We start from the raw sequence: 15,817 nt of genomic DNA on the forward strand, positions 1-15,817 counted from the left end.
AATAGCAAAGGCCTTTAGCCTGGAAAATAAAGGGTGTCCCGAGCAGCACCAAGGGCTGGGGAGAGCGAGCGACTGAGCCGCGCCATTGGCCACGTGCCCGGACTGCTGGGGCTTGTTTGCCATGCAGAGAACTAGTATGAGCAGAGAAGCCCCTAGAGGTCGGGAAGGACAGTGACCTCGGGTTACCGTCTGGTCCCTCACTCCCGCCTAAAGCTACAGGTGGAATGGACTGTGGAGGAGCGAGAACAGAAGCGTGGAGGCTCGCTCAGGGCATCCAGGCAAGAAGTGTGAGGACGCGGGAGGAACCCCAGACGACCGCTTTCCCCCACATGTTTGTGTTTCCACCAAGACAAAGTCTGGAAAAAAAGTGCTGGAGGCATAGGGCGGGTTCGTTTACCCTGAGCTGTAAGGCGCTTCGCCCAGGGACGCGCTGCAGTCTCCGTCCCACTCCCTCTGGCGCGCGGGGACGCCCGAGCCGCGCCGCCAGGCCTTCGCGCCGCCGCCGGAAGTGCTTTTCTGACCCGCCGCGCCGCCCCGCGCCGCTGGAAGATGGCGCTGGAAGCCAGCGACATGGAAGACGGGCAGCTCTCGGACTCGGATTCCGACATGACGGTCGCAGCCAGCGATAGGCCTCTCCAAGTGCCGGTGAGTGCAAATCCGGGCGGCCGAAGAATCCGGGCGCGCGGAGCCCCAGGTGCAAGCTTGGCGCGGGCGGCGGGGAGAGGAGGGAGCGCCACGGCCTCCCGGCGGGCGCGCAGAACCAGGGCTTCGTAGTGGGCGCCGGGCGGCTGGGGGCTGTGGGGTGGTTTGGGTCGGGGACGGTGGCAGCGGCCGCGGGGCGTGCGAACACCAGCCGGCAGCACGCGGCGAAGCGGGGCCCGAGAGCCGTGTGGCCTCCGAGAAGGGCGTGCAGCGGCTCCGGCCTCTCTTCTCAGCCTTCTGAGCTCTGCTATTTTTCTAAACTTAACCGGCTTCCGCACTCCAGAGCTGTTAGGTTGGTTGGTTTGGAACCTGGGGACAAAGACCCAGCGTTACCTTTGGTGTTTCTTATTGTCCACGGCAGACTGGGAAACTGATCTCCAAGAAAGAAGCTCATTGCACGACCAGGGGGCCTGGTCTTAAGTCTTCCCACCGAGCCTAGCTTTGTCCTACAGTACCGTGACACTAGGTTTTGTCTTTTCTAAGTGGGAATTTGTTGTGAATCCCCCGGTGCTAGGTAGCTACCTCTTTGAGAGGTCTTTGGTGCCAAGCTGCCAGCGTTCAAATCCCAGCCGCTCCACTGTCTAACCCGCAGGTTATTTAGAACCTGTGACTTGGTTAACTTAATACCATGAAATCTGCGGTTTTGAAAGTATTGGTTAGAATTTTTCCTCTTAGGAGTTCACCATCTACTCCAAAAGGAGTACAGTCACAGAACCATCCACATAAGGGAAGTTGTGTCCAAATTTAAGATAGGTATCTTTGGAAATAGATAACAAATCCTGCCAGTAACAATTACTGTGTATATCATTTTCACACATTCTGGTCATAACTGAAAAGATTGAAATCTTTTAAAGGTGAGAATTGAAAGCTTTGGTAAATTTCTAGGAGACCTTTTAAAACAAAGTGATGCTTTAGCTGTGGAAATTAAATTTGTGGCTTTAAAATTAGCAGATTTCCTGGGGCACAGTGGTGCACATGAGGCTGAGACAGGAGGATCTCATTCAAAGCCAGCCTCAGCAAAAGTGAGGCGCTAAGCAATTGAGACCCTGTCTCCAAATAAAATACAAAATAGTGCTGGGGATGTGGCTCAGTGGTCATGTGCCTCTGAGTTCAATCCTTGGTTAACCTGCCATCCCCCATCCCCTCATCAGCAATTTCATGTGGAATTTTGGAAAAGTGGGGACTGGATTGATTTCAGAAATGTCTTTGGAGATGAGTTTTGTTTCAGAATACTTCAAATGAATCTAAATGAGTTTTTAAAAATAACTCATGGTGGGTAGAGTTGCTATGTTTTATGGAATTGACTCTATTTTCTCTCACTTGCAGAAAGTGCTAGATGGGGACAGTGCTGTGAGGTCCTTCCAGAGCACTACAACAGCCTATGTACCAGTGTCACATTATCGGACTGTTAAAAGTGTGGATTCAAGTGAAGAGAGTTTTTCTGATTCAGATGATGATAGCTCTCTTTGGAAACGCAAGCGTCAGAAGTGTGTTAATCCTCCTTCCAAATCGGAGCCTTTTCAATTTGACCAGAACAGTGAGAAACCACCTGTTGGTGGGGCAAAGAAAGTTAACAACATATGGGGTGCTGTACTACAGGAACAGAATCAAGATGCAGTGGCCACTGAACTTGGTATCTTGGGAATGGAGGGCACTATTGACAAAAGCAGACAATCTGAAACCTACAATTATTTACTTGCTAAGAAACTTAAAAGGGAATCTCAAGAATGTACAAAAGAACTAGATAAAGAATTAGATGAATATATGCACAGCAGCAAAAATATGGGGTCAAGGGAAGAGGAAAATGGGCAAGGTCATCTGAAAAGGAAACGGCCTGTCAAAGACAGAGTAGGGTACAGACTAGAAATGAACTATAAAGGCCGATATGAGATCACAGAAGAAGATTCTCAAGAGAAAGTGGCTGATGAAATTTCTTTCAGGTAAGCATTTAAATTTGACCTATAAATGAACATTTGACCAGATATCTTCTGTTTACAGGACATAAATGCAAAATACTTTAATAATGATGTTCCTTTTTGAGACTTTTTTTTATTTATGGAATTAACTAGGCTTATTTGATTATCTGAATACATTTGTTTTCTTAAATTTGGACAGGCCTGGTAGGATAATTTGTATATACTTTCATGAACTTTTATTTAGTGCTGTATAGCTCTTTAAATAAAACATTTTTGGGCTGGGGATGTAATGAAGTGGTGGAGTACCTGCCTAGCATGCACGAAGCCCATTTATTTATTATTTTTATGTGGTACTAAGGATCGAACCCAGAGCCTCACACATGCCAGGCAAGCGCTCTACCACTGAGCCACAACCCCAGCCCACCACAAAACATTTTTTAAACTCATGTATTAAGTGCTCATTTGTGATTCTTATTTTATTGAGATATATTTTACATTTGATAATATTCACTCATTTTCAAGTGTTGGAGTTTGGCAATACTTGGGATTGAACCCAAGAGTACTCCACAATTGAGCTATGTCCCCAGCCCTTTTTATTTTTTATTTTGAGACAAGGTCCTACTAAGTTGCCAGTGCTTGTCTCAGCAATGCAATCCTCCTGCCTCAGCCTCCCCAAGTTGCTGGGATTATAGGTGTGTGCTTAATGCCATGAAATAATGATAAACCTAAAAGTTGGTTTTCCTACTTTTAAAACCTTTCCATAACCCAGTAAGATCCTTCATATTTGTATGTCCATTTACAATTACTCATTGCTCATTCCCAGACAACTACTAATCTATTTTCTGTTTTTACAGATGTGCCTTTTCTGGACAAATGGAATCATATATGTGTTCTTATGATTGGTTTCTTTCACTTAGTGAAGTGTTTTTGAGAATGATACATGTTATACAGGAATCAGTACTTAATTCCCTTTTAGATCTGTATATGTCCATGTCCGATGGATATGAATATTTCACTTTTGGCTATCATTAAATACATTTTCATTTCTTTTAGGTAAATACCTAGGAGTAGAATTGCTTGGTGGGTGGTAAATTTATAAGTCATGTGTTTTTCACAAGCTTTGTGTTTTGTTTTTAATTGATTGATTGAACCCAGGGCCTTACACATGCTAGACAATCACTGTACCATTGAGCTACATAACCCAGCCCATTTTTTAATTTTTTATTTTGAGACAGGGTTTCACTAAATTGCCCAAGCTGGCCTCAAATTTGTAATCTTCCTGCCTCAACCTCCTGAGAAGCTGGGATCATAGATGTGTGCCATCATGCCTGGCTTGATCCTATCCAGTTTAAAGCTCCCAGATATCTCTGGAATTAGGAAAACCAACTTTTAGGTTTATCTTTTTTGCACTCAGGCTTATTTTCACCTTGCTGCATGTGCATATATGTATTTTTAAATCTGCCATAATCCAGTAAAGCAAATAAAAATGTCAAGTATAAGACTTGATATGGAACCCTGAAGTTACTGTCTCTTTGCATGACCCCGAATTAGGATGTTTCCATGTCAGTGACTCAGTTAATTATTGAATATTTAGAAAAGCAAATGTTATTAGAATAGGGATTTGATTCTAGTTAAGGGCTATACTGGTGATTAAAGTAGATTTCATCAACAACAAATAAAAGGTTAAATTTACTTTTTTTCTTTTCAGGTTACAAGAACCAAAGAAAGATCTGATAGCCCGAGTAGTGAGAATAATTGGGAACAAAAAGGCAATTGAACTTCTAATGGAAACTGCGGAAGTCGAACAAAATGGTGGCCTTTTTATAATGGTAAGACTGATTCACAGTTTGTATTTTAGAATTGTTTGTCATGGTTTTTTCACCCTAGAAAGTGAACTTACCTCTTTTGGACCTCTTACTTACCATACATTATTGCAATGTGTTTCAGACAAAATTAACAGTGAGAACTGAATATAAAAGTTTGGCACTCTTTTGTTTTCAATTAATACTTTCCTTACAAAAAAACATAAATTATAGTCTGTTATTAGGAAGTTGACAACATATCCCTATATATGATTCATTAAAGGTAGCACCTAAAATTTTAAGACAGGAGTCTGGTAGGAGTCTAGAAGTGCGAATTTTGAGAACATAGATCTTGAAATACAACTTTCCAACTGCAATTCGGTTTAATTATACGACTGCTTAGAGTCTTAGTTCCCTTATGTATAAAATGAAGATTAACCTGTGTAAAGATGTGATAGTAGAGATGTCTGTGGAGAAGGGTCCAAGCAGGGTTCTTGGCATATGTGACAGAAAAGAATTTCAGCACAAACCAGACAGAGGCATAAACAGAGGTTTATTTAGGAAGTCGATATACATTCAAGGGAGAATATGGGCTGTCTAAAGTGAGAAATAGCCCTGACTTGGGCTGGGGATCCAGTATTTAAGGGCTATATCAGGGGCTGGACTGGAGGTGCATCCAGGGTGAGGGTGCACAATTTTGTGCCAGTTTTCCCTGCGCTTTCATATTTCCCTCATTTTACAGAGGCGTGATGCTCAAGATTTACAACTATGTTTCCTTTGTGATTCAATCTCTCTCTCTCTTCTAAATCCCTATCTCAGTAAGGATTTTATAGTGGCACTGGAGATTAAACCCAGGACCTCTCAAATTGCCATGTTAAGTGCTCTTGTCCTGAGCTACAACCTCAGCCCTGATTCATGCATTCTTAAATTCACTATTGTTATGTTATAAAGCCCAGACAGATTTACAGTGATCCATTTATATTATAATATCATGGGTGGTGGAGACCAAAAGGAAAAAATCTGAAATAGCTCCTGGGGTAGGGGAGCAATAAAGAAAGTGGAGAAACACTGTTTACTGTTTCAGAATGATGAAAAGAGCACATCTGGCCAGGGCCTGATCACAGGCAGTGGCAGTTCTAGAATGGTTTTGCACATCTCATTCAATTCAGTTTACACCACAGGGTGAAGATCTGAGCGTGAATGGTTTCCCTCTTGTTATTCCTGGTTTGTAATTTATTTTTATCCAGTTCTCACAGCACAAGAGAGTAGATCAATAGTATGCTATGGAAATGAAGAGAAAGAAACAAATTAGAGAGTTAGCAGCATTGGCTGAGGAAATAGCCTGTCGACATAAATTACAGAAGTCAACAACAAAACAAATTTTAATAATCATGAATACACTGACATACCTGTTTATGTCACTATTAAGGTTCTTTGAGGGCTGGGGCTGTAGCTCAGTGGTAGAGCACTTGCCTTGCACGTGTGAGGCACTGGGTTCGATTGTTAGCACCACATAAAAATAAATAAATATTAAAAATAGGAAAGTTCCTTTCTTCTGCTGGACTGCATTTCTTGTTAAAAGGGATGGGGGTGTTCTTTTATGTAAAGATTGGGTATTTCAATATTGTAATAAAATTTTGTATTCCAGTGAACTAATGGCAAATGTACTAAATGTTAAGAAGGTACAAATTGAAATTCACTTCCTTTTGATACATTCTTTCTTTGAACAATTATTGATTGAGTAACTGCCATGTGCCAAGCCTATTCTAGAACAGGGAGCTTATGTTGTAGTTGAGGGTGAGAAAAAAATAGTCTATAAACGACAAATATAATAACTTCAAATGAACCAGAATGTGATATATCCATGGAAAAAGAAATAGATCAAATGGAAGTATAGGAAGTATCTATTAAACACCAAAATTGATCAAATGGAGGTAATAGAAAGTCACTATTAAACAGAAGTGGTTAGGTTAGAAATTTGAACAAAGACTTGAAGAATGTGAAACAGTACTACAAAAAGAACAGGCCAGATAGAAGTAACAGCCATGTTAGAAGTGAAAGCTACTTAGCAGACTAGAAATAGGGTAAAGTAAGCTATTGCTTGCTTTGGGTACAAAATTTGATGGAGTGCCAAAAAACTCAGTAATCAAGACAAATGATATTTTAATGCAATATTATCAAAAATTAAAATTAATATACAGAATTTTAAGTGAAGATAGTCTTCAAATTTGTCCTTGGAAGATTCAGTTGTCTCTCTTCACCCTAATCTCTTCCTGGTACCTGGTTTGAACAAAGGATCTTTGCAACTAGAGCAGAGTGCTTTAGAGAAGTGGGATATAAGGTCAGAGAGGTAATGTGCAACAAGATCTAGTGGGGCGTCATTTGCACCTTAAAGAATTTGGCTTTTATTTTTAATGAAATAGCTATTTATTTATTTATTTATTTATTTATTTATTTATTTATTTATTTATTTATGGGGTGGGTACTAGGGATTTCACCCAGGAGGACTTTACCACTGAATTACATCCACCAGCCCCCCCCCCCTTTTTTTTGAGACAGGGTTTCACTAAGCTGCTTAGGGTCTTGCTAAATTGCTGAGGCTAGCCTTGAACTTGAGATCCTCCTGTCTCAGCTTCCCCAGTTGCTGGGATCACAAGTGTGTGCCATCACATCTGCTATGAAATAGCTCTTAAAGAGTTTTGAATAGATGACATAAGCAGTTCTGTTGAGAATAGACTGAAGGGGATGGTGGATAAGGGTGGAAGCAGTAAAGGTGTCTTAAGAGGCTAATAATGCAGGTGAGAGATAATGTGGGTAGGACCACAGTGATAACTCTGGCATGGAAAAAAGTGGTCAGATTCTGGGTGACACCAACAGGATATCCCAACAAATTAGATGGAAAATGTAAGAAAAAGAGAGCCCCAGGGCTGGGATTGTAGTTTAGTGGTAAAGTGGTTGCCTAGCATGTGTGCGGCACTGGGTTCGATTCTCAGCACCATATATAAATAAATAAAATAAAGAGAGTCCACTTTTTTCCCCGCCTTGGTACCAGGGATTGAACCCAGAGTTACTTAACCACTGAGCTATATCCCCAGCCTTTTTTATTTTTTTTTTTTTTTTTTGAGACAGGGTCTCACTAAGTTGTTTAGGGCCTCAGTAAGTTGCTGAGGCTGGCTTTAAACTTGTGATCCTCCTGTCTTAGCTTCCTGAGCTGCTGGGATTACAGGTGTACACCACTGTACCTGGCTCTTCATTCTTTTTAAAGTTGCCAATGACTGGTGGCATTATAGTTTTTTATTTCTGTTATATTACATGTGTACACACACACTCACATATGTTGGTCTCATTATTTGTTGATTTTATATTTGCATATTTGCCTACTTGCTAAAAGTTATTTATAAATTCAAAATCAATATTAGTAGTTTGTTTTTACAGTTATTTATAGATACTCAGAGTGATCAAAAAAAAATTGAATTTGCCCAGTGCATACATTCCCAGCCTAAAGTGAATGAGGCAACACTCTACATCTTTCAACTCTAATTCTGTAAGCAAGTGTCCTTTTCAATGTCTTTTTATTTAGTGCCATGATTTCCACACTATTGTGCTTCACATTTCTGGTGAGTTAGCTGTTTAAAATGCACCCCCACCACCACCCCCTCAAGCTGAGCATAGCAGTACATACTGATAATCCCAGCTATTCATAAGCTTGAATCAGCCTTGGCAACTTAGTGAGACCCTGTCTCAAAATAAAAAAGAAAGGGGGGATGGGGTTGTGGTATAGTGGTTAAGCACCCTTGGGATCAATCCCCAGTACCAAAAAAAGCATCCCCATCCCTCAGGGGTAGTGCTGGGTGCTTCTGTGACTTGCCTTACAGGGAAAATATGTGTTAGATAAGCTTCGTTTAGGCATGATTTATGTAGTGTAGTTAGCCATGAGTTCAATGTTAGTGAATATATTTATTTATGTGTGTGTATGTGCCGTGCTGAGGATTAAACCCAGGGCCTTATGCTTGTTAAACATGCTTTCTACCACTGAGCTATACCTTCAGCTCCAATAGTATATTTTAAATAAGATGTCTTTATAAACATACTCAAATATGACAAAGCTACATGTTGATCCATTGACAAACAGGTTGTGTTAGTGGCTTGCACAAACAACCACTTATTTTCTATTTCATTATTTGCTAATTCAGTGTTTGGGGCAACTTGAAAGAACATAACGACCATGAATAGTGAGAAGCATGCAATGGGTGGCATACTCCTGTAATCCCAGTGACTTAGGAAGTTGGGTCAGGAGTATCACAAGTTCAAGATGAGCCTCAGCAATTTAGTGAGGCCCTTAGCAACTTAGCAAGACTCTTAACTCAAGTTAAAAAATTAAAAAGGCTAAGGATGTGACTCAATGATAAAGTTCCCTGGGTTCAGTCCCCCAGTACTTAAAAAAAAGGTAAAAAAAGCAACTGTTTTTCTCTATGTATCCTATCATTATGTGTACTTAAATCTTTAATTAATCATAGTGTAAGACATGAGGTATTAATAAATTTTCCTATATGGCTCAGATCGGAGATACTATTATATATTAAATTCTCAAATATTTGACTCTATTTCTGGATTTTCTATTCTATTACATTTATCCTTTTAGTTTTATTACCACTCTATTAATTATTGAAGTTTTATGATATATTTTAATATCAGAATATGGACCGATTTGTCCAGATGGCAGATAAAAGCAGAAAATCCAGTCATTTTAAGAGTCAGAATTAGGGGCTGGGGATGTGGCTCAAGCGGTAGCATGCTCACCTGGTATGTGCATGGCCCTGGGTTCGATCCTCAGCACCACATACAAATAAAGATGTTGTGTCCGCCGAAAACTAAGAAATAAATATTTAAAAAAAAAATTCTCTCTCTCTCTCTCTCTACACTTGTCTCTTAAAAGATATGTTGGCTATTCCTGGGACAAGTCTAGTTTGAGGACTGGGGATGGAAACTCACTTGTAGAGCACTTGTGACACATTCAAGGCCATGAGTTCAGTTCCTAGCACTGAAAAAAAAAGAAGAAAAGAAAAGTCGTATGTAGTTCACAGTTTGTTTTTGTTTATTTTTTGTAGAATGGTAGTCGAAGAAGAACACCAGGTGGAGTTTTTCTGAATCTCCTAAAAAACACCCCAAGTATCAGTGAAGAACAAATTAAGGTAATGATAATGTTCTTGGCTTTGAAGCTCCATTGTGATTTCACCTCTACTCACTCAGCCTCTGGGTTTGTTTTCCAACTTCATCACCTGCTCTGCCTTAAATGGACCAATTTTGTCATTGTACATTTTGTGAAGGTTTGCCTCCTCTTTTTCTTCCCTTTCAGGCCAAGATCGAGATATTTAGTCCTGTTCTCTTAGCATGTAATTATTTTTCCAATCCTCCTAAAATTTTTTATTAATGGACATTTTTAAACATGCAGAATAGATGGAGTAATAAGATTGATGTCCATATATTCTCTACCAAAATGACATTGATGGTTGATGTTTCATGTCCATCCCCTTCCAGTACTAGGGCTGGAACACAGAGCATTGTACATCTGAGATACATCCCCAGCCCTTTTTAAAATATGTAATTTTGAAGCCAAGTGTGAATGTGCACACCTATGATCCCAACAACAGAGGAAGCTGAGGCAGGAGGATCCCAAGTGTGAGGTCAGCCTCTGAAACTTAGGCTCTGTCTGAACATAAAAAATGAAAAGTGCTGGAAATATGGCTCAGTGATAAAGAGCACCGAGTTCAATCCCCAGTGCCAGAAGAAAAATTTTGAGTTTAAGTTGCCCAGCCTGGTCTCTAATTAGTGATATTCCTGCCTCAACTTTCCAAGTCACTGAGATAACAGGCATGCAATGCCATGGTTGTCTTATTTTGACATTCCTGCTTTACCTGTTGAATTTTTTTTTTTGTTTCATTTGGAAATAAGTAGCAAACATCATGATGTTCAGCCTCATTATTTCAACAAGCATGTCCTAAGATCCAATATTGAGACCTTGTTCCAATTTTCTGAGTTGTCCTAATAATTTATTTTATATTTTCCACCTCAACCAGGATCCAATATAGGTTTCCATGTTCCAGTTATCATATAGGGTTTTTTTAAATATATTTTTTAGTTGTTGATGGACCTTTATTTTATTTATTTGTATGTAGTGCTGAGAATTGAACTCAGTGCTTCATGTATGTGCACTACCACTGAGCCACAACCCCAGCCCCTTGTATGTTTTTTTTTTTTTCTTTTTAAAGAGAGAGAGAGAGAGAGAGAGAGAGAAATTTTTAGTATTTATTTTTTAGTTATCGGCGGACACATCTTTGTTTGTATGTGGTGCTGAGGATCGAACCCGGGCCACACACATGCCAGGCAAACGCGCTACCGCTTGAGCCACATCCCCAGCCCTGTTTTGTTGTTTTTAATCCCGCATTTTCCTCCCTTGTCATTTAACACCTTTTGAATGATGGTTATTTAATAGAATGTTAGTTTATCCTATTAATGTTCTGGTGATTATCTCCTTGTGACTTTTTTTCCATTTTTTCCTCCATCTTTTGATATTTCTTATGAACTAGAAGGTGTTTTGTTTTGGTTTTGGTTGTTTGTTTTTTGGTACCAGGGATAGAACAGTGGCACTTAACCACCAAGCCACATTCCCAACCCTTTTTTGTTAGAGACAGGGTCTCACTGAGTTGCCTAGGGCCTCAGCCTCCTGAACCACTGGGATTACAGGCATGTGCCAGCAAGATAGCTAGAAGGTATTCTTGACAATTTTTGTGTTCCTGAGAATTCGTTATGTGAGTATTATTATACATTGGGGGGTTTTCAGAATTCAAAATTTGATATTATTTAATTTTTTAATTATGGAACATGATTTGCATTTATCATTTATGGTTTTATTTGCTTTTGTTTGAGTGAACTTGTAATTACTTCAGTTTTTAGAAAATAACAAAGTTCATGAATAAATAAAAGTTTAGTTGACATTTTTTTAAAGGCACAGCCTAACAGTCTCCCTTTATAAAACAGTATGTAGTCAGGTTCTTTACTTGGTGAATATGGGATGCAAAAATATTTCCCTTAGATTTTCTTTTGTCAGCATTTATTGTGAGAGTATGTTGCAACAGTATTTCTTTGGGCCATTTCCTACTTTATTCTATTAAATCCATAGCCTGTAGGAATGAAGTTCCTTTTTAGAAAGGATTGCCATCTTTGAAGGGAAAGGGGAACTTTATAAAATTACTGTGTTGCCAAGCATTATTCTACTTGACATTTTTTCTGTGAAGATGCTTACTGTGCTTCCACATAAAATGAAAATACTTCATGAAGCTTATTTTTATCTTTATACTTGACAAGTACACTCTTAAAAAATGCCAAATTATTAAACTTTTGTGAAGGCAGTATAAATAGATTTTAAGGATATAGATCTGAGCCAGACATGGTAGCACATGCTTATAATCTCAGAAGCAGAGGCTGAGGCAGGAGGACTGCAAGTTCAAGGCCAACCTCAGCAACTTAGTGAGACCCTGTCTCAAAATAGAAAATAAAAAGGACTAAGGATGTAACTCACTGCTTAAGTGCCCCTAGGTTCAATCCCTGGTACTAGGGGAAAAAAGAAAAGAAAAAGAATATAGATTTGGAGAAATTATATGAGTTCAGACCTTCCCCCCAGCCCCACCATGTCAGGGGTGGAACCCAGGGCCACACATGCCAGGCAAACACTCTACCGCTTAGCTGAGCTACATGCACCCCCCCCCCCCCAGTCTTGAGTTTAGACCTTGTACTTTCTCATGTTAGCTCTGTAATCTTTTGCCTTGGTTTTTTTTTTTTTTTCTCTGAAAAAAGAGATAGTATACCTACCTCATAAAGTTTTTGTGAGGATAAAATGAGTTAGTGTGTGAAGTTTTTAGCATGACTGGCATATAAAAATATTCACTTAGTTAATGATAGCTAGCCTACTTTGAATTCACCTTTGTAGCTCTTCTGTTCTTTTTCTTATCCTCTTTCTCCACCCTCCGACCTTCCTCATTTCTTTAGCAAATATTCTTTCTCTTTGTCAGAACACTCATATTCTGAACTTTTTCCTTTATCCCCTTTATTTCAAAGTTCTTTACTCCTTCCTTTGCTAATATGTGCTACTTGTAACTATTTAGCATAAATTTTAGGAGTGAGTCCCCTTTATCTCACCATTCTCCATAGTACTTTTTATAAATAAGGCATTCGTACTTTGTGTACTTTAGAGAATGATAGGGACAGACTTGGATACAAATTTTAGGAGTCCTTTCCCAGAGGATAATAGGGTTTCAGAAGTGTATCCTATCTATACCAACTTCCTTTTAAACCTTCCCTGTCTTAGTGTAGTTCATTTGGCCTTCTCTTTAAATCCATGATCTAATTTGATTTCTCTTTATCTCTACATAGTTATCTGTATCAAATTTCCCACATTATTTTATGTTTTTTTTTCTTTTTCATATAATATTTTATTATTTTGTTCTGTGCATTGAATCCAGGGACATTCTACCACTGAGCTACATCCTCAACCTCTCCTCCTTTTTTGGGTGGGGGGTGCTGGAGATTGAACTCAGGGGCACTCGACCACTGAGCCACATCCCCAGCCCTGATTTGTTTTTCATTTTTTTTGTTTTTTGGGGGTGGGGATTATTGGAGATTGAACTCAGGAGCACTGGAGCACTGAGCCACATCCCAGTCCTATCTTTGTGTTTTATTTAGAGACAGGGTCTCACTGAGTTGCTTAGTGCCTAGTTGTGGCTGAGGCACCACTGGGATTATAGACATGCGCCACTGCACCTGGTTTTTTATTCTGAGACAGGGTTTTGCTAAGTTGCCCAGACTGTCCATGAACTTGCAATATGCTGCCTCAGCCTTTTGAGTCTCTGGGATTAGAGGCATGTGCAGTGGCTCACGGTTTGATTTCTTAGCATGAACATTACATAAGTTAGAATGACATTTCAAAGTTAGTAAATCTTTATTCCAAAGGCTTCTGTTTTGTTCTGATCAATTACATTTTACTTAAACTCTAAACAACATGATTTTTGTATTATATCTTTTCATTTAGAAAACTTGACTGTAGACTTGATGTGTTCAGGTGGAATAAGTATGATCCCTAAATCCAACACGAGATTGGATTTGAATTATAGCTTCAATCTTTACTTGCAGTCAATACTTAAGATGCTAGACTATGTCTGATAAAGTTTTTCTTTTTTATTATAGGATATTTTCTACATCGAAAATCAAAAGGAATATGAAAATAAAAAAGCTGCTAGGAAAAGGAGGACACAAATATTGGGTAAAAAGATGAAACAAGCCATTAAAAGTTTGAATTTTCAAGAAGAAGATGATACATCACGAGAAACTTTTGCAAGTGACACAAATGAGGCCCTGGCCTCTCTTGATGAGCCACAGGAAGGACATGGTGAAACCAAGTTGGATGCAGAGGAGGCCATTGAGGTTGATCATTCTCATGATTTGGACATCTTTTAAGAACATTTTGGACATTTTGAGGAATAGACCTTTCTAAAATAACATTGTAATAACCCATTTTTATTGAGATTGCTTTGTTTTACTTGCACTGATAAACATGAGAATCAAGAGAAAAGAGAACTGTTTCTTGTTTTAAATAAAAATTAATATATGTGGAGAGATGAATACAATTGATAGAAACATTTAAAGATGGCTTATGTCTGACACCATACTTTACAGTATATTACATAGGATTTAATTTTCTCTGTTGCATGTGCTAATTATTAAGAGTATTTTACTAGTTGATAATTGGTTTTGTCCAGGTCATTATAACACATCACTCAAAAATCTAATTTCTTTTTCTGATTTGTCTTTGTGGTAAATTATGCTTTGGTTTCAAAACATTCCATTAAAAGATCCAGATGGGACACACATAATTAAGCTGTTACAAATGCATTCAAATTTGTTTTTTTCTATATTGTAAGAACTCTTAGGCAATTTTAAGGATAGAGACTTAAAAAAGGTTTATATTGAAGGTTCTTCCCTCTTGTTTATGCAGAAGCAAATAAATATCAGAAGCTTTACAAAGAAGTATTGGTTGTGAATTTGGTGGGTTGTTTGTTGGGTTTTATTTTGTTTCATTCATTTGTTTGTTTTAGGGATTTTTGGTACTCGAGAAGGATACCAGGGATGCTCTATCGCTGAGCTACAGCCCCAACCCTTTATTTCTTTATTTTAGAACAGGGTCTTGCTAAGTTGCTAAGGCTGGCCTGGAACTTGTAATCCTCTTGCCTCGGCCTCCCCAGTAGCTGGGACGACAGGCATGCACTGCCGCACCCAACATTGTTTTTTGTTTTTTTTTTTAATTGATTTTATTATTTTTTTTAAATACATGACAGTGGAGTGCATTACAATTCTTATTACACATATAGAGCACAATTTTTCCTATCTTTGTATATAAAGTATGTTCATGTCAATTCATGACCAACATTGTTTTTGACTTAATAACTTGGTCATATACTAGATACTGAATGTGATCCATACCTGTGTGATATTATGGACATTTTTAAAATTCCCAGTAGTTGCCTACCTAAGACTGTTTTACCTTATATTATGGAAGTTAGGTATTTAAAATGTCATATCTGCATGAAGTTTCAAATAACTTGTTTTCATTAAAGACAAATAAAAGTAGTTACACTTAAAATGTTCCAAGTCTTAAATAATTTACAAAATATCTTAAGCAAAACTGTGCTTAACAAGTAGATTTTATTAAGCAAAAATGAATAATTCAGCAGTTATAAACTGTTCCTTACAATGTACTTGAAGTCTTTCAGTACCTAAAAAATAGTCTTCGCAGTTAGATCTTAGAAGGAAGTGGTTAATGGATGTTTTTTATTTATAAACAATGCAAAAATAAAATTAGTTTTATTATTTGGTGCCAGAGTTTGAACCCAGGGCTTTGCACATGCCAACCATGAGCTTTCACCTCTGAGCTACACTTCCAGCTCTGACATTTTTTAATTTCAAATACTCTTCATAAAATTGATATAACCACCACAAGGATGGGATCCTAATTAGAATAACTTGTGCTCCACATATGTATAGTATGTCAGAATATACTACTGTCACATATATACAAAAAACGCAAATAAAAGTAATATGTAAAAAAAAAATTGGTATAACCAAGGGAAGAAAAATATTCTAAATATGTAACTGGATATTGTTCCTGAAATCATTCATGAGGGGTGATCCAACACCACCCACTATCACACACCTTGCACATGGCAAGCACTCCTCCTCTGGGCTACATCCCCAGCACTGAGAGGTGACTTTAAAGATGTAGTATTTTCTGCCACATAATATACAGTAAATATTGGTATTTTTTTTCTACTGAAAGTTATAGTTTTT

At 38.5% G+C, this 15,817-nt stretch overlaps 1 protein-coding gene across 1 annotated transcript; it reads left to right on the plus strand.

Annotated features, from left to right (window-relative positions):
- The first annotated feature begins 427 nt into the window (after positions 1-427).
- Positions 428-15,115, plus strand: PHAX (phosphorylated adaptor for RNA export). Its single transcript, XM_081293308.1, has 5 exons — positions 428-645; positions 2,029-2,642; positions 4,327-4,447; positions 9,529-9,612; positions 13,661-15,115. Exons 1-5 carry the CDS (start codon positions 550-552, stop codon positions 13,928-13,930), a joined length of 1,185 nt encoding a protein of 394 aa, XP_081149434.1. The 5' UTR covers positions 428-549; the 3' UTR covers positions 13,931-15,115.
- Positions 15,116-15,817: the final 702 nt, after the last annotated feature.

Source organism: Spermophilus citellus (assembly GCF_964194105.1).
Source record: "Spermophilus citellus genome assembly, chromosome: 1".
In the NCBI taxonomy this organism is placed as follows: Eukaryota; Metazoa; Chordata; class Mammalia; order Rodentia; family Sciuridae; genus Spermophilus; species Spermophilus citellus.